Genomic DNA, 27,046 nt, shown 5'->3' on the forward strand with positions numbered 1-27,046 from the left:
CAAGGTCCATTTGGGTTAGATAATGACGACCTACCAAGCACGTGTGTGCCATGTGCATGGTGCAACTACATGGGGTACCACTTATCACATGCTTTTCTCCCTTTTTTTTCGTACCACTTAAAATACTTTTTTTTTTCTTTTTTCTTTTTTCTTTTTTTTTTGAGAAAATACAAAATCAAAATCTATATATATATAAAAAAATCAAAATGTATTCGTACATACGTACGTACGTACCCCACGTAATTTCCTTTCTTTTTGGTTTCTATTTGTGAGAAATAACAAAAAAGCAAGACGACGATCGAAAACCTGATGATCATAGTAATTCACTAGCTAGTTTTTTTCCTTTGTTTTTGGAATAAGAAGACAAATTACGTACGTTCATTTGAATACTTGAAAATAAGTTAAATAACTACTGGTACGGACCAACTACCAAAGTCCATATGATTTTTATATTGTGGGAAATAAAATATTCTCTCTCATTTTTATTTTATTTTTTTGAAAAATATGAATCTTCCATTGATGAATTTTATGAGCATGCATAAAGTTCTTACAACTATAGCGTACAGCTCTAAAAGTTATGAAGGTTCCAAAGTCATAAATATGATTTTAAGCTTCCGTTAACCTATATATGTACAATTACATTTAAGGAATAGAACTGATTCATTGAAACTACATTTAGGACATGGATAGCCAAAATATAAAACAAATAAAAAAAAAAAAAAAACAATTATAAACTAAAAATCTAGCCGTGAGAGTTAAGTTCTCACAACGATCTACTTCATCTTCAACCCGAAGGCCAGGACAAACAAAATAAAAACGAAAAACAAGATGATAATTAATTAACTACTTATAAAATTAAATATGTACCAATGTATTTTTGTGAACGGTAGAGATGTCATCTATCTTCTTCTCATTTATGGTTAATTAATTAGTTGGTTACCAAGGCTTCCGTTAGATGTCTTAGTCGCCTTATAATCACTAGGAGAGGGAGAGTCGTACTATGTTAGGACAGAGGCTACTAAAATAGTAGTTAATTTTGATATGGGACCTAATTGAAACTATACTTTTTTTTTTTTTCAATGGTCCATATTTAATTTCACTATCTTTCTCTCTTTCTCATAAAAACAAATTAAAATTAAATTTGGATCATTAAAAACTAGGGCACATATGCAAATTCGGATCGAATTCAGCATGTTATATATGGTTGGTGTGAATCAACCAGTTGGATGATCCCTGGCCATATTGGGTCAAGAATAGATGCTCAATTCAATTGTTTCTATATACTGGCATGGGGAATTAATTACAGTACTGTTCCTGATCCAAATAGCTGAAAGAATTAGTTCCTTAATATACCTCGAAGAAGCACCAACTTTCCACAGAAGCAAGCAAGCTAGCTAAGCCTATCACGGATCTTGCCCTCCACTTATGATCTCCAGGGGTCCATTACACCTCTAATTAATCTCACTTGACCGATCGAATACATTTCCTTTTTTTCAATCAACTTATCTTTAGATTTTTCTCCCTGCAATCAGGTGGATATTAAGACAAAAGCATTCTCATCAACCACTTAGAAAAATGTTACGTACCACACAATTATATTTCATAAAGTTGATGTGATAAAAGCTAATAGCCATTAACAGTCTTTCTAACTAAAAAAACGTAGGAGAAAGCGACCAAAATAACTATTTTATATATCTGAATATGACTATACGATAAAAACTACAGACGTTCTCTGGACCTCAAGTTAGATGTAAAGAAATAAAAAACCAAAGACCCCATTTTCAACTCCAACAGCTGTCCTAATAAAGAAAGCACTAGAAAATCCTAATGGAGCTGCTTATATATATATGAATAATTTTTCTAAGCATGGATCACACGCTAGAAAAGCTGGATTCCTCTAGATTCGTATTCAAACACCAAGTAGCGGCAATTAGGTCAAAATTCTCCAAAATGGGCGGGCCTGCAGCTGCTTGATTCAGGGCGGGATCAGTAAATTAAGCAGCTAGCTAGCTGATCAAAATCACCCCACCCGGCCACCGCCAACCAGATCTTAATATTAAAACAATCAAATCAACAAAATACTTTTGGCGGGACCCAATGATCCAACGACGTAGCGCAATCACCGACCCCCACACAAGCACGCATTGTCACATGCATGCCCATTAAAGCCAACAAAACAGACGACGACCCTCCTGTTACTTAACCCCCCCTCTTTCCTCTCCATTTCTTAAGCAACTTCCACTTTTATACTTTTATACTTTTCTTCTTTTCCTCTTTTTTCTTTAAATAATTTGTATATATTTTTTTATTTATATAACACGTATATATATATATATATACACACACATGGTTGCTTGCGGAGTGATTGGCGCTGGAGGGGCTTTGATTGGTTGACACATCAGGAGGCCTTTTTCATTCTTTTTCAGCAAATTGATTTTATTAGAAAGACAGGCCATGTGGGGGTACGATTAGGTTGGTGCAACAATCCTAACCGAAGAATCTTCTTTCCCTCACTCACTTCTTATCCACAAAATGTGAGAGATAGAGAGAGACAGAGGTTTACAACTAATACCTGTTTGGTGGGCATCAAAGTATTATAAAAAGAGGTTATAGAAGTGGGTCTCAACAAGGAATACTTTTTTCTTTTCTTTTTTTTTTTTCTTTTTTTTTCTGAGGATTAATACCTTATATATATGCTTGTATAAATCAGGTTCTAGAGCTAGACCCCACTTACATACACATATATATGTGATCAATCAATAACTTGTATTTAGTATTTTTGTGTGGATAAAGGTATGGTAATAATATTCCCCTTCTTGAATTTTCATCAAGTAGAATAAAGGGCACAATCACGTAATTCACATTTCAAAAGCAAAATACTATCGGGCATGCATGATATATGTATATATAACTTTCAGATCATCACGATCCTTCTAGATTTTTAAATTACGGAATTTATTATATCAAACAGCTTAAAAAATGATACATACTAGAAAGATGATATGTTATCATTGAAAATTGAGTATATTTTCATCAGGTTCTTATTCTTTATATAAGTTTTGAGCAAAAAATTGTCTTTTAATTTTCTGAAAAATAAGCGTTTCTACAAAACATGTCACTTTTTTAACGGTTTTGGTACACGAAAGCTAAAACGGCTTAAATTCCGTAATGTGAGAACCTAGGAGCTAGTGGAAGAATTTGTATAAGAATATTCTTGTTCACAAGTTTTGATGAAGGTGAAAGCTCCTTATCAATTGGATAGGTAATAATATTCCCTTGTTAAATTAATTTATACCGAAACAGAATAAAGGGGGCACAACCAACGTATATTAAAAGAACCTCAGCAATGTGATGCACGATAGCAAAATGTTGGAAGCTAATAAACCATATCAACGTGGTTGTTGAATTCAATGTTGTTTTATATTAATCATATACCAACCTCACAAGTGAGGGAGACGCCCTTGCAAAAATAGAAAGGGAAAAATATTTTCAAAGCTGTCAAGGAGGCCCCCACAACATCTTTTCGTGCATTAAATTTTGCACTTGGGTTTGTGGGCTTCATGTTTTTAATGCCAAACCAACCGCCCCCTTGTTAGTCCATTTCGGCGTAGGATTGGGCCCAAGAGTTAGAGAGAGAGAAAGAGTCTAACAAGTCATAATGAAAAAAAAGATGGGACTTGGGAGAAAGAAGATATATTATTTTGTTGGGAAGGCCTATTTGATGGTACAGGATGGTGGGTATTTTTGTTTTTTTCACTTTTTGAGCGGACAAAAATGCATTCCAATATAACTAACTAAATATTATTCAGTACAAATGAGCTGGAGAGGATCCTATTTCCTATTTCATAAAACACATATAATTTTGAGGCATTTTAAAAAATTTGCAGCTACGTACTAACATAGTTCAGCCTATGCACGAGGTTATACTAACTTGCAATAGATTTTTTGTGGTATAAAAAGTTCTGAGAGCTCCTTGTCGTATGCAAAAATAAAATATAGACAGAAATTGGGTTTAACATGTACGGTCCTATTTGTTATTACATGCAAATCATTTTTATACCGCAAAAAGCTTATTGCAAATCAGTATAATTACAAGAACTGATTTTGTGTTTTTCCCCAAAAGGAAAGAGCGCGGTGGGAGAGAGGAAGGAAAGAAAGAAGCAAGGTATTCTTTCTCGGCCAACCAAAGAAGGGGCTTAGGTAATGCATCCAAATTAGGTGCACTAAACTCTAATTCACCAGCAAAAATGTCAAACAAATTTACCATATGCATGACTTGCTGGAATTAGGTAATGTAATTAAGCCAATCAGCACAAAAAGGATATATATTTATATAGTAGGTAGTGTAACAAGTCCTTAGGTAGAGATGTAATGATTTGTCTGATGAGCCAGCCCTATGATTAAACAAACACCTTTCATTACCATGGAAAGGTTAAAATCATAATTGAAAGAACATGACAGAACAACCCTTCTCCCTCTTCCACATATCTAGTTAAGTAAAAATGGCAGAGACTGGTCGATTTCCTCCCATGGTGGTTTCCCTAACCAGAGTAATAAGTGGTGATGGAACAAAGAGAAAAGGTTGCCAACAGACATTGCCTTTCATGTTAACCCCACAATCACATGGGTTTTAGATTAAAACAACAAAAGAAAGAACATTGTGGGCTCCAACATATTGTAAATCTTGTAAGACAACATTGGTTGTCATTATGAACTGTTGTTTACTAATTGTAACTCTAATTATCTCCTAGCAGCTGTAATGCCTAAGATCAATATATCTACTTATTACACTTTTGGGTGCAGTTGTATAATATGTTATCTTGAGCCTAATTAAGATTTAAAAAATTAATGACTACATTTACAAAGTCAACACTAACTAAAGTGACCACTAAAAGTTGCTTTTTTCTTATTGTCAATCTATCATTATTTTTGTTTAAGCTAAAGCCTGCCTAGCTAACTAATCTTTTTAACCTTTCTATGTGCTATACAAATCCTTTGCTCGTCTGTTTGTGCCTTTTAGATGGATCTATTAGGTACCTTTCCATTGCTTAAAGAAGAGGATTGAGATGATCCATAAAGTTAATAGCAATTTAGATGGCAATTGTGAGAAAGTTCATATAGTTTGGTGAAGATTAGGAATAAAAAAAAGTTTGATCTTGCTATATTCTTGATATATCAATTTCATAGCTCTCCCGGTGATGACGAGATAAGTCATGACTAGGGATTTTGGTATCTTCATCACCAGATAGGTCATGACTAGGGATTTTGGTATCTTCCTTTTTTTTTTTTTTTATATATAAAAAAAAAAAGGCATAGGGAGAGACTAATTGTGGCTATTCTACCTGAACGTAACTATGGTAACATCGATCCGCTGGAACTGCTAATGAGAAGCCTAGACGGCGAGAACTGCGAACATTTTGATATCTTGATTATAAAATTTTTGTTATTTTGTCACAGCTAATGATTTTCATACATACCAAAAGGAACAAATGATGATGAACAAGAATTTTCTTTTTCTCCCACCATCTACTTAAAAGAAAAAACTTAATACTACACAAAATTATTGAAATTTAAAACTATTTCACTGAGGAAAACAAACTTTATTTTGGTTGCTTAAAATGGGTTTGGGTATAACTAGTGACAGTGACAGATCAGTCAAACAAGAGGTTAGAGTTGAAGCCATTTTCACTCAATTCCGATCCCAAGAACAATATTGATCTAATTCTCTTCTGTTTTCACTCTGAAATCTAACAAGATTAGGTATAACCACAGCGACTTCAACAACATTAAAATCCAACCACCTGTTCAGTGCATGACAAATTCCATATGCAAATTGGGTCAAATAAGTAGGAACCAGATTTGCACATTGACACCAGCGTTGTCGGTGTACATTATTAGATGGTCTTTTCCAATCCAGCTAACTGCTAACTAGATGGTCGTGTGAATCACAGAAATGGTTTCATTCTTCTTCACCAAAACCCGGCCAACTCATTGTTAATGTTAACTACTAATGTAATATTGACACTTTCATTGACACTATCGGTGAAGTCGGTTAAATGTCAGTTGATTAAGTTGGTTAGTCATGGTCTTTTTATATTGGGCCAAGCCTATTTTTATGGCCCATAATGATTTTTTTTTTTTTGTACCCAAATTGTTGTTTTTTAGACTAAACAAATCATGTATTATTGAACATATTTTTTGGGCTACACAATGGATGCAAAAAACTATTTAGGACCAAAGTCGATTTGGTTCGGTTAACCGACAAAATAATAATTATACCGCCTACCGAACTAACCGATGTCGAAACAGTTCTTTTGTTTCGACTACCGATCGCCGAAAGTCGGTCAATAAGTGACAGTCAGATATTGTGCCCTTCCCTATACATCACTAACATATACTTCAAATGTTAAAAAATCTACATATGTAATAACACATCAAAAGTTTATCAACACTAAACACATCAAGTATATACGTACATCATGATATCTATTGTGCTAATTAACCCAAAATTATACAACTCAAAAGTACTCTTCTTACCGCCCCCCAACACCCCCCAAAAAAAAAAAGAAGTACTCTTGAAACCATATCAGGCTACTCGTCTCCCATATCAGTATCTTCTTTGTCTTTTTTTTTTTTAATAGGTAGAAGGTGAGCCCATCAGTCCGCAGCTCAATAAGTAAACGTACAACAATTTGAAATAGTGTGTGATGTGAACCATTTTTTCTAATAAAGTTTTTTGTTTTTTTTGTTTTTTAATTGGGAAGACCACATAACTTTCTAATTTCACAAAATGGCATTCTAAAGGAAAATAGATGGCGTTTTGTTATTGTTATGACTTATGATAGGGGGTGAACTGGCCACCCTACTTATGATAGGGGAGTGGCGGCTACCTCCTTGTTTCTTTTTCTTTTTAAGCACCTCATGACATGATGACATTTTTTTTAATTGATATTTTTAAATGAGGATAATTAGGGAAGCATAAACGCATGTAATGTACGTGCTAGTCACGTGTGATGTTTTCCATCCAAATCTAACGACCAAATCTGACACAAGAGTAAACTTGAAATTTTTTGGTAATTTGTAAGTCTAAGTTGCATGAATCGTAGTTTAGAGGTTACTATGTAATCTACCCTAAATATTAATTACTTTTCAAAAGCAAATACCATATCAAAAGCAATGGTTCTAGGGCTTACAATTTCAATCAAAATCTTGTACGTGCAATTATTACTATTTAAGGTAGTAGTTAAGTGATCTCAAGAAAAATATCTAAAATTGTATGGTACATGCTAAGTTATGGGCTACTTGATTAATATAAATCACAACGGATCTCATTGATGTCTTGATGTGATTGTGTCAAGTTATGATTCAATTGGGTTTAAAGAAGTATGATTCTCAAGTTATGGCTCAATTGTGTTATGTTTTCTTTTAAGGCGAAATATAAAATATACATTTGATTTTAGAAACATAGCATACGAAAATACGGAGGGTCTCTTGATTAAGAGAGGAAAGTGAGAAGATATAAAGTAGAAATTAGTGGAAAAAAAAAAAAAAAAAGTGAAAAGAAGAAAAATAAGAGTAGAAAATCATTAGGAAAAAAAAAAACCGATTTCCCACATCAATGTATGGGCCCACGTTTAGCATTTAGGCACTACGCATGCACGCATGGATGCGATTGAGCCCACGAGTGCCAAGGGGACAAGGCCACATGATTTCATGTGCAGCCTACAATAAAAAGCACACCACTATCCCACGTATACAACTCAACTCCATTTTCTATAAAATAAATCAATTGAATGCTCGCTCATTTTTGCTCTTACCCTCCCAGAAATAGAAATCAAAAGGAAGTATATAAAAAGAAAAATGTTAGGTGTTTTTCTAGTGTTTTTTTGATGTCCTTCTAATTGTGATGTGATTTTTAAAATTATCATTAAATTTGAGATTATCATTATTGACTTTAATCTATTGGTGATTTTAAAAGTCACATTACAGTTGGGAGGACACCAAGAGAACACTATAAGAACACCTAACATTTTTCAATATAAAAATGTTCAATTCTTTTCTTTTTTCTTTTTTTATTTTATATATAGGTAAATTTCCAATTTTCTTAAAAAGAACAAACATTTGAGATAACCCATATGGGCTGAAGTAATTTTGGGTCCGAAATCTAATAGTAACTTTTAGTTCCATGTTAAGAAGTGTGCATTCGAGAGTGTGGAAGTGTGACTGTGTATAATATTTTTCTTTGCATTGATGCGGCAACTTGAGATAATGATGGTGAAGTTGAGTGGTGGGTCAATTGTGTTAGGCTATGCGGATCCCGATTTTGTATCCGACCCGGTTCAATGTTGTAAGCCTCACGTTGATTTTTTTTTTTTTTTTTGGCCTATTTTGGTGTTTTGACTTAGCTGGGGTCATATCTATAGTTACTTCTGACTAAAATTTCATGCGAATGTATGTATTATTGATGTCGCATGTATTATCTCTCTTGAAAATAGTAAAATTTTGTTGCAACTCTGTAGACGTAACTTTCACTGATAAACCACATAAATCTCTGTTTTAGTATAATTGTTGTATTTGCGTTATTCTTAATTCGCATCTCACTAGTTTTGAGAAATAGAAGAAATTGCGTAATAAAACTGGAGCAGGCTGCAGCCTGTAGTCGCCTTAGCAAATAATAAGCCCAGACAAGGGGCTAAATCTATCGCCCAGGCAAACGATCTCAACCCTGAATAGTCAATAGGTTGAGAATAGAATTGGGCCCATCTACATGAAATGAAATCTGAATACCATAGCATGGCCCAAAATAGAGGAACCTGAATACCCCAAGCATGGCCCAAGCTCAGTACACCTACTGACAATGATAGCTGATCCAACTGCTCTTGCTTAAACATGACAAGTGAAGGCCTCATTTGCCTAACGGTTTTCTAAATGGGATATTCTCTTTTGCATTCTACAAGCCATCTCCTCACCATCTCTTCTCTCTTAAACATTTTGATTTTTTTTTAGTAACAAAAAAAAAAAAAATCAAAATGTTAAAGTGAAGAGATGGTGGAGAGATGGTTTATAAAATGCATTGTAGCATTCATCTTTCTAAATTATTAACAAATAATTCAATATATATATATATATATATATATTGAATTATATATATTAAAATTCACACACTTTAAGAATATTTTGTGTAACCAAGTATTAACTTTTTAGGTGGAGGAGCAAACTTATTATTTAAAAGAATTTTAGGTAAAGTTCACTTAACCCCTTCAAACTATTACCCTAATGACAATTTATCTCAAAACTATCAATTGCGACAATTTACTCCCCAAATTTCCAAAACAATGACAATGTACCACTAATTTTAAAAAAATGATAAAATTACCTTGACTAAAATAACAACAAAAATACTAAATTTTTATTTTTTTTCAAAATTTTTAGGGTATTTTTGTCTTATTGAAAATTCTATAGGGGTAATTTCGTCATTTTGCTAGCATTGTGGGGTTACATAACTTACATTATCATTGTTTTAGTAGTTTTGAGAGTAAATTGTCGTAATTGATAATTTGAGGGGTAGATTGTCATTAGATGATAGTTTGAGAGGATTAAGTAAACTTTACCCAAAATTTTTAAAAATAAATGGGGAAAGAGTGGTAGCCACCTCTAGCATTGGGGTTGGCTTGTGCTACCACCACAACAAAGTGGTGGCTTACACCTCGGGTCAAAAGTGTGGTTTATACACCATTCTCGAATAAAATAGGTGGTTGTGGGAGTTACTCCAATAGTCACCCCTTGCAAGGGTGGACGAGTTACCCTTTTTTTTTTTTTTTTTTTTTTAATAAAATAAAATTTTATTTACATTTGTTTGTATTTTCTCAAAATAAAATAGTAATATTTTTTAAAAAAATGCAGCCAAACAATTTTTTTCTTTTTTAAGTGAATTCCACAAGAAAAAAAATTATCCAAAACATTTTTTTTTTAAAATAATGTTAAATAGAACACTTTCATTTTACATTTGACTAGGTTTATGTGTCGGTTTTTATGATAGTTTAATAAAAGAGGATTACTCTATTTTCAAATCAAAACTAAAAAATAAATTTTGAAAAGGGTCATCAATATAGAGTAATTGTTTAACTTGCTTGAGTAATTGTACCCGCTTCTTTTTGTTATTTATTGATTATTAATTAGGAAAATTGTAATCACTCATTATGGAATACTAAGCGAACAGCACATTCCATTGTCTGTTGCAGAGATGCCAAACTTCATCAACAAGTGGTTGCGAAATCTCAACTCTTTCTTCTCCACTAACACCAAACGGGTTATCTTCCAAGAACCAAGAAGAAAACCAAGAAGCTAGCAAAGAACAGGGACCCCCATGAAGGAGGACTGCAAGTTATGGATTCCTCTGACCACCTTCGTGTTCATAATAACGATGGTGGTCACTGAAAAGCGCATACCCACCACTCTAGAAGGCCCATTTGAGCCTGTGACTCGTCGCTTCGATCCGTCTTTGCGTAGAGGCAGTGACGACTTGCCAATGGATGATCCCAGGCTCAAGAAAAACGTCACCTCAAACTTCCCAGAACAGATAGCTCTTGCCGTTTCTTCGCCAACTTCAATGTGGGTTTCTTGGGTTACTGGTACTTGACTCTGCAATTCTCAGTGTTTTCTTGTTGTTCTTGTTTGGTTTGTTGGAGTTGGTGAATTGGGTTTGGTTGTGTTGGTTTAGGGGATGCTCAGGTTGGTTCGAATGCGACCGAGCTTGATCCTTCGTCGGTTGCGAGCGAGGTGTGGTATGGGAAAGAAAGTGGCAAGTATGCGAAAGTAGCGAAAGGGGCTTCCACTGTTTACAGTCAACTGTACCCGTTTGAAGGCCTCCTCAATTACACGTCTGGGATCATTCACCATGTGAGGCTTAAAGGTATATATTCCATTTTTGCTTTAAGAACTTGTTTTATTTATCATTCTTAATTTGACAATGCGGCATAGAATGATTGTCGGTAGCCTTTTACAATAGAAACCAATGTTCACGAGAAATTTTTAGATATTTGAAGATGTCTTGAGAGATTATGATTGGCAGGTGGAATGTACTATCTTCTTTTTTATGTGTTTATCTTCTCACGATCTATGTATACTGTATGTCTTCCAATTTAGCATAGTTTCTCCATACAAGTAATAATCTTCACATGTTAGGGAAATGAAGTGAGATTCATTCAGGGGAAGGAAACTTTTATGTGGCTAGTCAAGTACTTTAGCACCAATATTTATTATCAACCACTTGCCTAGATTATCTTTTGCTTCCCCCATTAACGTATTTTGAAACCTGAAGTTATTCCTTCCCATTGTCCAATTTGAGGAGTGCTTTTACCCAATTTATGCTGCCTGTAGTAGTTTGCTACTCTATACTCCACTGAATTTCAAAAGTTATCAATCTGCTAGTCTTCATTGATTACCAATCTGCTAGTCAGATCTTTAATCATGAGAATTTAATCATCTAAAGTTAAAGAGACTTTTCATTTAAAAGCAATTACAAACTAGACTGGTTAATTAGCAATATTATGCTTTAAATTTCCATCGTCAAAGTGTTCTTTGTCAATTTAATATCACATGTTCATGAAACAAGTAGTGGGAAAAGCTAAAACTTAATGTGCGGGTGATCATCTCATTGAAAAATTAAACACATGAAAGAGACAAAATGAGAGAAGGAGAATGCACCAAGTTCTATTAAATTAGAAACTTTCTATTTTCTTACAGGTCTCAAACCTAAAACAAAATATTATTACAAGTGTGGGGATAGCTCTATTCCGGCTATGAGTGAAGAGCATGTCTTTGAAACTTCTCCAATGCCTAGCCCAAACAGTTATCCCCGTCGGATAGCAGTTATTGGAGATTTGGGACTCACGAGCAATTCTACCACAACCATTGATCATTTGATTCAAAATGATCCTTCAATGATTTTAATGGTTGGAGACCTGAGTTATGCCAATCAGTACCGTACAACTGGTGGAAAAGGAGCTGCATGCTTCTCATGTGCATTCCCTGATGCGCCTATCAGAGAAAGTTATCAACCTCGCTGGGATGGGTGGGGAAGGTAACCTTCATGCGATTTTCAAATTATGCCTGTGTTAGGATTTGATCCTTGTTAAAAGTTTATCTTTATTTAGGCTTGGAATTGTTCAGTTTGTATAGGTTTGTTATATTTGTTGTTTATCTTGAATTCTATTTCTCATATGATGTCCTGGACCTATTTTTGCCGGTGGGTCCAGGACACTTATGCAATTGAGAAGCATGTTAGTGTTGGGGGGCACATCTGAAAATTTGTTTGGAGAAGTAATATTTGACAAGAGTTTTCAGCATTTGAGAAGCAATAATGTTATAGCTTTGATGTTTTACATATCAAAATTTTGTCATCTCTTCTTATTGTATGTCTATTCCCATAAGTATTTAGTCCATGAAACCAAAATACTAGTTTCATACCCAAAGTCAACATCAAGCGATATTGATAGAAATAATAGGATATGTTAAAGTAATGAGCCTAATGGCTAAGTGATTAAATTTACCTCTTCCTACCAGCTTAAGCTTTTGGGATAACTGGTAATTTAATATGGTATCAAAGCCAAAGGTCCTGGGATCGAACCTTGACTCCGTCAATTCACCTCCCATTTAATTAAATATTCAAAATGTTGGGCATCACCTCTTAAAAGGGAGTTTGAGCCCACACGTGAGAGGGAGTGTTAAAGTAATGGTTAAGTGATTAAATTTACCTCTTCTTACCAGTTTAAGCTTTTGGGATAACTGGTAATTTAACAGGATCAAGATCAAGTACAATGCTAGTAACCTTGCAATCTGTTTCTTATCAGTCTTTGGAAATAGCTTGTAGACTGATTTGTTGCATTTGCTTTGATATGACGGCTAGCATAGGTTCATCTACTTCTAACTTTGTCTCTCTTTTTATTACTCATAACTCTATTCTTTTTGCATGCTTCATTGGTTTTTAATGGATGCACTTAATATTGAAGTTACTTCTTGACATTAGAGGTACTTTGGAGAAAAAGATGAATGTTGTCCACAAGTGTCACTTGAATTAATTGTAATATAGTATGGATTATTTTTAACACACTTTTTGAAATTAGTTCAGGTACATGGAGACATTAACCTCAAGACTTCCTATGATGGTCATCGAAGGCAACCATGAGATTGAGCCTCAAGTTGCTGGGATCACGTTCAAATCTTATTTGACAAGATTTGCAGTTCCCTCAGCAGAAAGTGGCTCTAAGAGTAATTTATACTACTCGTTTGATGCTGGAGGAGTACATTTTATCATGTTGGGAGCATATGTTGACTATAACAGTACTGGTAACTGATACAGCAACTTATATTGATATACTCGGCCTAAATACCCCATGTTTTAAAATTTTTTTTTAAGATTCTGTTGCAATTCCAGGAGTTTTCATTCAATCTTTGTTCCAGGTGCTCAATTTTCTTGGCTAAAGAAAGATCTTCTTAGAGTAGACCGCACTGTGACCCCTTGGCTCGTGGCAGCATGGCATCCACCTTGGTATAACAGCTATTCTTCACACTATCAGGAATTTGAATGCATGAGGCAGGAAATGGAATCAATTCTGTATCAATATGGTGTTGATATTGTTTTTTCTGGTCATGTAAGTTGAAATATATTCTATCTTGATCCGATTGATTAGGGAACATGTGATTTTAGTGATCAAGGAGGTTATTATTTAACTGATATAATGATTGTGGCACTGAAAATTTGTTATTTTGTGGCCTTGAAGATACAGCTTAATTCAGTTGGGTTTTGTTTTATATAGTGATCTATTAACCAACTGCATGGGCACCTTTTCTGACCAATTATACATACGTGGATTGATAAGTGGACTTCAACCGAAGTTAAAATTTAGTATTTCATAGATAATGTCCTCTTTCATTTGACCTTGACTTACATGTTTTCCTTGCAAAAGAACACTATATATCATGCGTGTTGACAATAAAACACTTTGAAAGACTGATACCTGCTGCATGTGTCATATTTTTTAATTACTCTTGGGTAGATATGAATTTTTCTCTCCAATCTCTCTCGTGGAGTCAAAGGACCAGATAACATTGAAACATTGATGTTCTTACTCAGCAATTTTTTTAATGGAGTTACTTCCCATGTCTTTTTGGGCCCAATAATAATTGCTCACTGTAATTCAGTTTGTTTTGAAAACAAGTTAGGGATATAGCATGGTTGGAAATAATCCATAGATACAAATCTGATGAGCTAGATATAATCTTACATTTTAAACAAAGATTTCTTCTTTGAATGCAGCGTGATAAATTCTCTGCTTTGCAGGTGCATGCCTATGAGCGCATGAACAGAGTATATAACTACACATTAGATCCATGTGGGCCTGTGTACATAACAGTTGGAGATGGTGGAAATATTGAGAAAGTTGATGTTGATTTCGCAGATGACCCTGGAAAGTGTCCTTCAGCTGGAGACAACACACCGGAATTTGGAGGGCTATGTCATTTGAATTTTTCTTCTGGTCCTGCTAAAGGCCAGTTTTGTTGGAACAAACAACCAGAGTGGAGCGCATATAGAGAAAGCAGCTTTGGGCATGGAATACTAGAGGTATGGTCTTAGTCTGTGAATCATGCACTCCTTTGGAATTTCTATCCTAGCATGCATATAGATTACTTACCCAGAACTTATATTTGTATTTTTAATGCAGGTTGTGAATTCTACATATGCGTTATGGGCTTGGCACAGGAATCAAGACATATATAAGGAGGAAAGTCATGGCGATCAAATATACATCGTGCGGCAGCCTGAATTGTGTTCTACAGTTTCAAAAGTGAGTTCTTAATCACCAACCTTTAACCTTTTGAAGTATCTCCTTCTCTTTTCATAGTGGCAAATGTATATAACTTGTTTACAAACATATTTATAAGTCACTGGAAAACAGAAGTTATTTACCAACCAAAAAAGACATGAAGGATAATGCTTTGTGGATAATGGCATTGTGGTCAACAAATGTATAGAGGTGGCCTCATGCTCTGTCTCACACTTTGCAGCCCTCTCTTCTGCACTCTCCACCTTCCCTCCTTCCTTCTTTATCACTCTCTGCCGCATGTTGCCACCACCACTCTCAATTGGTAATCTCTCTCTCTCTCTCTCTCTCTAGCCCTGGTTATGGTAAAAATGTTCTAAATTTCAAATTTTACTCTTATCAGATGTTCTCTTTCTTCTCACCAGTCATAGGGGTTCTTTGTCTCTTTGTCACTTTCAGGCAATCTCTCTGTCCCTTTCTCTATATGTAATCCCAGCTTGCTTCTTCTTCTTCCTTTTCCTTTTTCTTGAATTTCAGTTTGCTAATTGTTTTATGGTTTTTTTTTTTTTTTTCTTCAAGCTTAATGGGGAATTAGGTGCTCTCTCTGCCCCAACTACCAGCTCTGCTCAGTATAATTGTTTGGTTAATTGATGCAGGACTACCCAGAATTGCTTGGATTTTATTTATATATCTTTTTGAAATAAAAAAAAATTTGGGCATTTGTAAATAGAATGTTGGTTTTTCAACTTTTTTGGCAATCTGATTTCTTGGACTTGCTGCGTTGCGTTGTTAATGAAACCAAAAAAGACATGGATTGGAATGAAATTAGTGAGAGATGCTAATAATATCTGTTGAGATCATCGATTCTGATATAAATATAAAATTTGAAGGATAAGAATTTAATTCTGTTTTGTTATACCTAATTTAATTCTGTCAGACTTCACGTATTAATACCAATCTTAAATTCAGTTAATTGAATTTCATCTCTACTTTCCTTTCATAGGACTTGCAATTTTAAATAATTCAATGCTGAACCTCTTTTAGTGGGGAACTTCCTGTATTAACAAAAATGATAAGTTCTGACTTGACTTTCATGATTCCATCTTTAGCCTCCTCTTCTTGGGGAACTAAAAAAGTCAATACTTCCTTTGTGCTCATTATGCGGCATGTTAGGTCGCAACTAGATCTTTTTTTGACCGTATTCTTATTGCCCTTCCTATGGTCCTTCCGTTCCATTGTCGGTGAGAAGGACCCTCCTTCTCTCCGTTTCTATTAGTCTTTAATTAGCTTTGTCTTTATTTTCTTGTAGCTTCTTTCTTTCTGTTAGGATTCTCCAAATACTTATATTAAAAGAAATGATAGGTTGGTTTTTTAGCTATAGTAAGATGATTCACTATCCACTTTAAATGGGTAAGACAATTATTAAGTTTTATTTTTTATTTTTTATTTTATTTTTTTCTAGAAAGCTTATGTTGCAAGTAGGTTTGACAATATTTAGCATGATTTACGAATCCGACACAAACATAATATAAAATTAAAGGGTTGAGATTTAATGTAATAAGATTTGAGTTAAATTAGATTGACCCGAAAAAACACAATAAATAAACCAATAAAATGTGACTCAACCGTGTCACCCGCATGGAATTCTTATTTAACATAGAAGCCAAGTCAAGCCAAGCTAGCAAAAAAAAGTCGGTTAAAAAGCTTCTAAAAATCAGGGGTGTAAAAGCTTAGTCAAAAGGTCAAAAAAAAAAAAAAAAAAAGGAAATGCTACGTGAACTCTTCTAGTGTTTTTTTGGTGTCCTCTTAATTGTGATGTGACTTTTAAAATCACAAATAGATTAAAAGTTAATAATGATAATCTCAAATTCAACGATAATTTTAAAAGTCACATCACAGTTGGGAGAATACCAAGAGAACATTAAAAGAACACATAGTATTTCTCTAAAAAAAAAAAAGAATGCATAGTATTTCTCTAAAAAAAAAAAAAAAAAAAAATTGTGATAGGAATTCAAGCCACGTCAATGTAACTTTGGTGTTGAATTAAGGTCACGAAGAAGCCAACCAAAAGAAAAGAAAAGAAAAGAAGAGAAAAGAAAAGAAGCTGTTAAAGAAGATGATGCTTTTTAATGATGAAACGTGGGAATGAAAATATCAAAAAACAGATAAAGGCACATGCAAGATTCTGACGATCACGTACAACTCCACCAGCCGCCACATGATGAATCCAGCTGTATCAATCTGGCCTCTAACCTTAAGTGTGTGACAAATTAATCCCTGGATGCCATTTGACCAACTTCAAACTTGGCATTAACTAATTTTAACAAACAATCTCCATCTTCTTTCTTTTCCCTCTTTTTTATTTTTTTATTTTTTTTAAAAAAGGGTACAATTGGTTGAAAGTATTATATATTCCGGAATAGTATTTCTCTTTTTAAAAAATCACATCAAAATCTATAAACGAGGAGGGGTAACTACAACTACAATAAAGGGGAAATGAATACTTTAAAAGGCAGAGTTGTTAGGGACTACAACGCCGGGGGTTGGAAGCAATCACTAAGGCTAATCAGTAGGTTGGTCTAAGCAGATGGAGTCCAAGCTGCTAACCCAAACCACTCGTTGGTCTATCATAACATTTCCAGCACCAATATCAACTTTAGTTACTCAAAAAACTTTATTTTTTTATTTCATCTACTTATTTTTTAATATAAACTCCAACATTTTATTTATTCAACTCTTTATTTTTCTTTAAAAAAATATTATTTTTCTATGTTTTTTTTTTTTAACCCAACCGTTTTCTTCGCCTTTCTCACGGCTCTCTCTTCTCTGCCTCTTTGAGTAGTGCTAAACACCACACTGGTGCGAGTGAATAATACTCGCATTGGGTGGTGTAGCACCTAAGATTTTAAAAAATGTATTGTTTTTAAACTTTGTTTATTTATTTATTTATTTTTTTAAATCCTGGGTAACACACCATTCGTATGAGTACTATTTATGCATATCAGTGTAGTATGTAGCACTACTTGAATTGAAATATATATTTTCCATAATTTTTTTTTAAAATTTTTTTGCTCATTGTATTAATGGCTGTCCATAGGTCTTCATTAGCCTGCCCACTTTTTAAATTTTTGGTTATTATGTTTTTTTTTTTTTTTTTTTTAATGTCATGCACTCTTTTTTCCTTTGTTTTACTTTTGTTTTTTTACTTGTTTTAGAAAAAAGCAAAAAATGATTAAGGATTTTTTTTTTTTTTTTGGTGTGGGAAACTTGAGAGTTGAATAGTCAGCACAGCATCCCACGTGTCCCATCAGTCGCATTCATTCGAAATATCCGATTCTCCTTCATTCCCCAACGTTCGCTACTCGCTCCCATTGCCCTCGCCCAAGCCACAAGACAACATTATAGACTTTATAGTCATTTCGCTTATTTCCCATTTCCCACCACCGCTCCTTTGGAACTCAGTCAGCACACACCCGCACCCTCCTCCCTCTTCTCTCTCGCTTTCTCCGCACGAAAAACCAGACAACGCGAAATGCAGTACAATAACCTGGGGCGGTCGGGCCTGAAGGTGAGCCAGCTGTCCTATGGGGCGTGGGTGAGCTTCGGGAACCAGCTGGACGTGAAGGAGGCCAAGTCGTTGTTGCAGTGCTGCCGAGATCACGGCGTCAACTTCTTCGACAACGCCGAGGTCTACGCCAATGGCCGGGCCGAGGAGATCATGGGCCAGGCCATTCGGGAGCTGGGATGGAAGCGCTCCGACATTGTCATCTCCACCAAGATCTTCTGGGGCGGGCCGGGTCCCAACGACAAGGGCCTCTCCAGGAAGCACATCGTGGAGGGCACCAAGGCCTCGCTCAAGCGCCTTGACACGGACTACGTCGATGTCATCTACTGCCACCGCCCGGACTCGTCCACGCCGATCGAGGAGACGGTGAGGGCCATGAACTACGTGATCGACAAGGGCTGGGCCTTCTACTGGGGCACCAGCGAGTGGTCTGCCCAGCAGATCACCGAGGCTTGGGGTGTCGCCGATCGTTTAGACTTGGTCGGCCCCATCGTCGAGCAGCCTGAGTATAATATGCTAACCAGGCAAAAGGTAAAGATTTTTATGTGTTTATGTGAAGTGGATTGGTTTGTGGAATTTGGGGTCCTGGGTAATAGGCGAAATGGTTAGATATCAAAGCCGTTTGTTTTATTTCTACTTTTATTTGGTGAATTTTTGAGCTTTTAGTATGAGATGTGTGAACTGAACCCTGATGGGATATTTTTGTCTGACCCGGTGTTTTGTGTTTTATGGATTCTTTTTGGAGTCTGTTTGTTTGACTTTTAATAGCGCTGGAGCCACAAATTTTAGCAGGAGATGAGCAGTTTTATTCTTTCAATTTAGTTTATCTGAATCATGTGCCCGTTAGGAGTTGTGCAGCGCATCATGTAGTGGCTGCTTAGGGACCCAAATCTGTTTAGGCGGTGAGGAAAATAAAGTCCTATTGCAATGAACTGAGAGTTTCTTAGTTAGGGCACACCTCGGCCTACCTCGGCCTTACAAGGGGATTTCAAATTCAACCTTTTATCTTGACGTGCCTATCATTATTTATGGTCCATTTTCAGACGAGAAGAGGATGGCCTGTATTCAAGTGCTAAGATCTTTCCCGTCTATTCCTTTGTATTTTTTTTTTCCATATCTGGCCTTAAATCACTCCATCCGTCTCTCAATTATCACATCTCAATTCTTTGCATCCTTACTGATGTAGCACTAAAGCCTAGGATACCGAGTTTGACGTAGGAGAACAGCACACAGATGTTTCTAGGTTTATTTGATTGCAAACTTTTAGGCAAAAAATGGGGCTTTGAAGCTCTAAAGCATGTGAAAAGATTGAATTCCTAAAACTTTTAGTTGCAGGATTTTTTCTGGCAGCAGGAATTTAAGGGGAAATTAAGGTTGTTTTGTTGTGGAAAAGGCTTTAAAGATATTTGGGATTACAAGTTTCAATTAGGGTAAGGAAATGGTTTCGGTTTGAAAGCAAAGCAAAAGGGGAAACTCATTGCTGTTATGGAGTACAAATAGTAATCCGAGCTCTCTTGGGGAAATGGTTATGACATTTTGTCATGGAAAGGGAGGCCTTGTGGAGATCATTGGTGGAAGTGAAATATGACAACATGTGAAGAGGGTGGTGTTCCAAAGAGGTTGTTTGGTCCTTTGGGGTTTGGGTATGGAAAAACATTAGGAGGGGGTGGGAGGTTTCTCTAGATTTGTCAGATACAAGGTGAGATATGGGTCCAATATCAGGTTTTGGCATGATATGTAGTGTGGGGACTAGATTTTGAAGGCAGCTTTTCCGAAGTTGTTTAGTATTGCTCTCTGTAAGGAGGCTTCAGTGGCGGATTATGTGTAGTTTTCTGAATATTTCTTTTACCAAGCCAGTGCATGAGTAGGAGGTAGAATCAGTCACTTTGTTCTCTAGTCTTTTGTACTTTCACGGGTTGAGACGAGGATAAAATTTGTTGGACCCATTCCAAAAGGTAGACTTTGGAGGTCAGATATTTTTATCATGCGCTTTGGCCCCCCTGCTGGCACTCCATTTACTTGGAAGAGCATGTGGAGAAATATGGCTCCTTTGAAAGTGGCATTATTTGTGTGGACAGCGGCGTTAAGGAAGATTACGTCATAATGATGGATTAGTACTGCATGTACAAGAAGAGTGATGAAACCATCAATCTTCTTCTGCTCTATTGTGAAATGGCGAGAGTTTGTGGGTATTGATTTACTGTCTTTTTGGATTAGAATGGATAATGCCCCAAATAGTTGTGGAGTTGTTGACTAACTGGAGAGGTTAGTTGGAAGTTGCTGCAATTTAGAAGCCTGTAGGTTGGCTCTGTGTTTTGGACAGAGCCTAATGCTTGGAACTTCCAAGATTGTGAGAGATCAATGTTTGAGTTAAAAGCCCTTATGTTCAAATCTCTTTATGGTTGGGTGACGACTTACAACAATTATTGTTTTTCTAGTTTCTTAGAACTTAAAGATTCATGGTCTTTTACTTCTCTTTAATTGGGGGTCTCTTTTGTATACTTCCTATATAGTTGTGCCCCTTTGTGCTTCTAATAAGATGAATTACTTATATATATATAAAAAAAAAAGTAATCTGAGAATGATATTTTGGTATTGTATAGCAACTATTTGATGGATTTTAGGGTTTTTGTTTCATGATCTTAGGATTTGAAGGTGAAACAGAAAATTGCTGGAACTCAGAGAAAAAGAAGAAGATAATTTAGGGGACTTTGTTGGCATCACACCTCGGAGAGGGATTGCATCATATAGCCTAACCCTAGTAAACCTTGGACTCTAAAAAGACTTGGACTTCTAATAAGACATGGCCTTTTGACTATTAAGTCCAAACTAGATAAATAGTAGAACCAAAAACCAATCCCAAAAAGCATAATAAAACTCAAAATATTACTTAATAGACCAAAAGTAAAATCCATGTCCAAAAATATAAAATCATAAACATCTCTCTACTCTTAAAATTAAACAAAACTAAATTAAAATAAAACCTGCTTCTTGCTGCCTGCCTCACTGAGTCAAACACAATCAATGAGTCATTTGTTGATAGTGTCTTCTTGTTTGTTTTGAACATGTATAATCAATGATAGAGCAAATAATTTTTACTTGGGGGGCCTGAATATTGTTTCAATGGAAAGGAAGGAGGAGATTTAAAAGGTGACTTGGAATTTTTAGGGAAAAGAGAAAGCATAGGAGAGAGAGGGAGGAGTTGAGGGGAGGATGGAGGAGAGTCACACATCTTGAGTCTTAGAAAAAGAAATCTTTTGGTTTTTAGAAACTTTTTAAGGGTTAAATTTTTGGATTTTAGAAAATGCTCAAATATTTCTTCATATTTTTTAAGAGAAAACATTGGCTGTTTGGTAAAGAGTTTTGTTGTGGATTTTTGTTTGAATAGTAATAAAAAGTGATTGATGTGAAATAAAGTAAAAAATGAGTTTTGAATTTTTTGTAAGAGAAAAGTGAAGAAAGTTGTTTGGTAATAGTTTTGAAAGGAGTTTGACCTTTTCTTTTTTTTTTGGGGAGAAATGAAAATAAGGGGGAGTTGTTTGCCAATAACAGAGTCTTGGATTGTGGGGCAGGGGGAACTAATATATTTTTTCTCAAAGGGTTTTGGCCCAAATGAGCTGTATTGCTTTTTCTTTAGAGCACTCACATCCGGCTCGACAAATATTTAGCTAAAAAACATATTTTTATATTTTAGCCATCCACTTTTTCAAAGCACCTACATCTAGCTCAACATTTTAGCCATCCACTTTCACTTTTACATTTAAAATGTTCTTTCTTTATCTACTTTCCCTATTCCCAAGGAAGAGAGAGAACAAGATTTTTTTTTTAATTAATGGAACTAAGGGTTTGTTGAGTTACGGTGCATAGCAAATCTTTAGCCATTTTGTTGAGTTGGATGTGGACCATTTTTTGCTACAACGATAGTCATAATAGCTTTTTAGCTATTTTGTTAAGCCCAATGTGAGTGCTTGCTATTGTAGGTCATGAGTAATGGAACAGTTGCAGTGATGTGCACACACACACACACACACATATGTATATATATATATATACCTGTGTGTGTGTGTGTGTGTGTGTGAACATATACTTTTGATCTGTAAATTTTGGCTTTGTGCATGATATCGCTATGAATGGATGCAGGTTGAGTCTGAGTACCTTCCTCTGTACAGCAACTATGGCCTGGGTCTTACCACATGGAGCCCACTTGCATCTGGAGTGCTTACTGGAAAATACAACAAGAAAGTTATACCTGCTGATAGTCGGTTTGCATTGGAAAATTACAAAGTAAGCCTTTTTTTGGATTGTATTGCTCTGTTCTCTGTATTGAGCTAATATTCTATGTGCTCATCAACATTTATTGTTGACTTGTATAAACTATCTCTTGTTGCCATTGTACATTTATGTTATTTTCTACTCACATAAGTGAATGTTGATTTGACTTCGTGAATAAGTTTCTGGCTATTTCTTGTTGGCTAAACTTCTGCCAAGAATATGTCATCATCTATAAATTAAAGGCTAATACTCCTGCATGAAAGTTTTGTATGCTTAGCAAATGTAATAAATTGGGGGTATTGTTCCGTCATCATTGGTGCTCCCCCCTTCATACAATCTGTATCCATTTAGCATATGTGATCATTAATTCTTTGATTAGTACTTATATGATATTTATGATGTTTATTTGAGAACATGATTGATTCTGCCATCAAAATGTAAAATATGGAGTTTACATGACTTAACTTATTTTTTTTGTTTTTTGGGGGGGCGGGCTGTGTGAAGTAACTCATTTTAGCTCCTATACTGTACAACACCTACAAGTTCAGTAAGAACCTCCTTTTTTTTTGGACAAAAAAATTAAAGAGGATAGAATCTTAAACCGTTATTTCTGCCTTGTAGAATCTTGCTAATCGGTCGTTGGTTGATGACGTGCTTAAAAAAGTTGAAGGACTGAAGCCAATCGCAGATGAACTTGGTGTGCCATTATCTCAACTTGCAATTGCATGGTGTGCTGCAAATCCTAATGTCTCTTCTGTTATTACTGGAGCAACGAAGGAATCTCAGGTTTAGTTCTAAAAATATAATATCCTCGTAACATATTTGCTGTTGCTTGACATGCTGCATTTGTTTTGATATGGTTTGTGTTTGCTTATCATTCAACTTTATTAAAGGAGACTGATAATACATAATTTTTTTTTTATTTGTAACATGGAATTTAACCATTGTGCTTCTTTGTGTCCAAGCTGCATTCATGCCTGACAAATGTTGCCACAGCTCCTCTGTTGGGGCATGTCTTTGCTTCATATTTCCCTGTGAATGCATTTTAAAAATGGTTTTGTGATTTTAATTCTTCCACCAAGGAGAGGGGTGGTTGCTCGATCACCTCTCTCTTGTTGGAGTGATGGTGCGGCCACCTTTATCTAGTTGGGGTGGTTGTGTGACGGCCTTTCGCGTCCACCCTTCTCCATTAGGGTTGGTTGTGCTACCGCCTCTTTCAATTTTTTTTTTTTTAAGAAATAATAAGTCAGCCTCCAAACCTAAAAAGATAAGCACATGTTTTCTCAAAATACACCTATAAAAAGGTGTTATAAAAAAATCTTTGTGTGTTTTTGTTAATTGTTTTAAAAAAAGTGTGTTTTCTTTTTGAAAATAGAAAACAATTTTTGAAGAGTTAAACAAACACAGCCATTAATTACTCATAATGTGCAATCTTGTTCTCTCTTTTCATAGCCAATCAAAGAACTCTTTTCCTCTATGTAGATTCAAGAGAACATGAAAGCTGTTGATCTCATCCCTCTACTGACTCCTGCTGTGATGGAGAAGATTGAGGCTGTTGTTCAAAGCAAGCCAAAGCGCCCAGATTCATATAGGTGAAACAATGTATTTAGCTGTCACTGCCTGGTGCTTAGTCATTTCTTGTTTCTCTGAACTACTACTTATGGGATTTCATATGTACCTGCTACTTTTTCTTTCATTATCATTTTTTTCTCCCCTTTTGGGTTTCTTGTTTTAGGGACATGGGGAGAGATTTGTGGATGAAGGTCAATTCTAGTGAAACAAACAAATCTTTTTGATTTGCTTACTTTAAATATGATTTTGTTGAGTATTTGTGTTAGGTTAGATCTCATTTAAGGTTAATTCCCAACAAGGCTATAAAAAATAATCAAGGGAAATATTGATAGAGGAATGGGCCCAGAAGGGCGAGGCTGGTTTCATCCATTCTTGAATTTGTCTTTTTTACTCGTTTTATTTTATTGGTCAATACGAGAAGTGATTTCTATTAAACTCCTCATTTGGTGGGGAGTGGAGGTTTAATTAAAGAAGGAAATTGATCATTTCTTTACCCTATAAATTTATGCAACTTCTATCATTTTATGTAGCCTAGGATTGAGGGTAAAGTGAATTATGAATTTTGGTATGTTCTTTACAATTTCTATATTATTGATTTATTGTTAAAATAATAATTTAATATTTAACTATATAAAAAAAAAGAAAAAAAAGAAAAGAAGAGATGAATTCAATTAATTTATATAGACCAATTTACACATCCTTGTTAAAAACTTCTAACACACAAAAGAGAGAAAAAAAAGAAGAAGCATGTTTCATTTGGAAATCGAAAATAAGCCGACAGTTCTATTGATGCCAAGAACATTATTAATTACAAACCGATAAACGACCACTAATTAAGGTGGTTCCCATGACAATAGGCTATGGCTAATTGCATTCAACAAAGATCATTAGTCTAGCTCATGAGAAAGATTTGCTGAGGAGCCATTTAAGTCAATTGAATTACTAAAACATTATTCCAAAATTATGTTTTATGAACTAATTAAGGGACCAAAATTATCAGCTACTTGTTACTTTCTGGGAACAAAAATAAGCAAGAATGGAAAATATAGTCTGAGTTAAAGCAAGTAGGAGCAAAACGGCAGCTGCGAGAAATGAAATCAATGCCCAAGGACTGTTGAAATAGTTGTGCTTCAGTTTTGCCATCCACACATTTTGACGTCTTCTGCAATGCTTGTCCAAATTGCTTAAAATTTCAGCATAACACAAATCGTATACCACGACACAGTCACCAATCTTGTTAAACATGGTGGAGACAGCTTCATCATCACCCAACTGATTTACTATAATTCCACGTCGACGAAGCAATTCAACATCCTTTGGAGAGTTGATGAGATGGCCCATGAAGCTCACATAGTCTGTGACGTATTGGAGATGATAACTTCGATTGTATTGCTCAAATGCAATCAGATTTCGGAACAAAGATTCTGATCGATCTTCTATTCGCAAAAGTGGAATTTTCAGTACCCCATTGTTGAACTTTATGTCAAACAAGTTGACCCCCTCTACCTTCTTGAATTTTACTCCAGCCTCTTCAAGCTCTGTGGCACCCCGTATTGACTTCCAATCTTTCTTATTAAGTACAACATTTCCAATTGGACGGATAAGTTTATGTATCAGACCAACTAGATGCTTATTGTTTCGGATTAATGAAACATCCCCTGATTCATACGAATACTCTAGAGATGGTAATGAAGTAAAAAAATGCAGGGCTGGTTCAATAATGTCCTTGTGCAGGTTCGGAACCATGGTCATCTCGAACAACTTAGTGAGAATGAAGAATGGAAGTTGGTTTTCCAGTAATAATAGATCACGCTTTAAGGTACATAAGATCCAACCCACTCGAAAGATTGGATCAAATTCATCCCTTAGATCTATCACTGCGAACTTGCGAAACAGCTCAATGATGAAACACCCATCAAGAAGCAACATTTCTACGAACTCATCTATGGTTAGGCTAATGGGTTCTACATAGAATTCACGAGCTCTTCCTTCCAATTCTCTCATGGCCTTAATGTATCTTTCCACGCTGCTTTCATTTCCCCTTTGAAGAATTAGTTGTAAATAGCGCAATTTGTGGTCTTCCATAAGCCTCAAGTCATCCTTGCCACGGTGGTAAGGACCAATGGCAAGTAGCTGAGGCTCGTATGCCTTCTCATTTGTCTTGCGTAATTGGTTATGCACTCTGAATATACAAGAGTACTCCGGATCATTTGGAGTCAACCCAGCAAGCTTTTCATCAATACGAATGGAGACAAGATCAACTCCATCAACAGGCCTCATGTTCTAAACAAATTGTACAACTCTCTGTTCCAAACTACTTTGAGTTAAGATAAATTGCATTCATTGCTATAATAATTAATTACCAAATCTATTTTGGACATTCAAAAACCCTAAAAAAAGAAATCGTCTATAATACTTTAGCATGTTAGAGAATCTAGAAAAAAATCGCAAGAAAAAAAAAGGAAGAAGGATAATGGAACTTACTTGTTCAAAGACTTGACTGTAGATGGCCTCTGCAGATTGTTTCTTGGCCTTTAATCAGAACGCTAAAGCATAGAAGTAATACAAGAAAGCTAACTACTACGCTTTAAAGGATGGTTTTATATATGTTTTAAGAGAGGAAGCGTACGTACGTGGAAGTGGTCTTAACAGAAGTTTGACTTGTTTTAAGGCAACCTTTGCTTGACCTTGACCTTGTCAAATAGTTGCAAGTAGGGAAGGGAAGGGCTATTTGATTGCTCGGATGTCATGAAACGCTCTTTTGCGAGTGGAATAGCCCTGTAACGTATTGGCCGTCCATTTTCCCAAATGAAGT

The 27,046-nt window shown here is 35.4% G+C and overlaps 3 protein-coding genes across 7 annotated transcripts; 2 read left to right on the forward strand and 1 right to left on the reverse strand.

Moving 5' to 3' along the window:
* Positions 1-10,244: 10,244 nt before the first annotated feature.
* On the forward strand, positions 10,245-15,682 carry LOC132178631 (purple acid phosphatase 23). Of its 5 annotated transcripts, none has more exons than XM_059591100.1 (10): positions 10,245-10,631; positions 10,721-10,912; positions 11,746-12,082; positions 13,130-13,347; positions 13,462-13,652; positions 14,342-14,623; positions 14,724-14,846; positions 15,067-15,147; positions 15,226-15,308; positions 15,402-15,682. In XM_059591100.1, the coding sequence occupies exons 1-10, from the start codon at positions 10,367-10,369 to the stop codon at positions 15,415-15,417; spliced, it is 1,788 nt and encodes a 595-aa protein (XP_059447083.1). In that variant the 5' UTR covers positions 10,245-10,366; the 3' UTR covers positions 15,418-15,682. The 5 variants fall into 5 exon arrangements, 3 of the variants coding, with proteins under 3 accessions (XP_059447083.1, XP_059447084.1, XP_059447085.1); XM_059591101.1 differs by having other exon boundaries at positions 15,226-15,304; XM_059591102.1 differs by having other exon boundaries at positions 15,226-15,281.
* A 2,509-nt stretch (positions 15,683-18,191) lies between these two features.
* On the forward strand, positions 18,192-24,496 carry LOC132177757 (probable voltage-gated potassium channel subunit beta). The gene is made up of 4 exons (XM_059590202.1): positions 18,192-18,918; positions 22,528-22,671; positions 23,281-23,445; positions 24,142-24,496. The coding sequence occupies exons 1-4, from the start codon at positions 18,355-18,357 to the stop codon at positions 24,253-24,255; spliced, it is 987 nt and encodes a 328-aa protein (XP_059446185.1). The 5' UTR covers positions 18,192-18,354; the 3' UTR covers positions 24,256-24,496.
* Positions 24,497-25,227: 731 nt separating this feature from the next.
* LOC132178353 (UPF0481 protein At3g47200-like) lies at positions 25,228-26,750 on the reverse strand. Its single transcript, XM_059590796.1, has 2 exons — positions 26,716-26,750; positions 25,228-26,535 (listed from the first exon to the last, which is right to left on the reverse strand). The coding sequence occupies exon 2, from the start codon at positions 26,509-26,511 to the stop codon at positions 25,228-25,230; it is 1,284 nt and encodes a 427-aa protein (XP_059446779.1). The 5' UTR covers positions 26,512-26,535; positions 26,716-26,750.
* Positions 26,751-27,046: the final 296 nt, after the last annotated feature.

The sequence above is a fragment of the Corylus avellana genome, chromosome ca4 (genome assembly GCF_901000735.1).
Source record: "Corylus avellana chromosome ca4, CavTom2PMs-1.0".
NCBI classification, from domain to species: domain Eukaryota; kingdom Viridiplantae; phylum Streptophyta; class Magnoliopsida; order Fagales; family Betulaceae; genus Corylus; species Corylus avellana.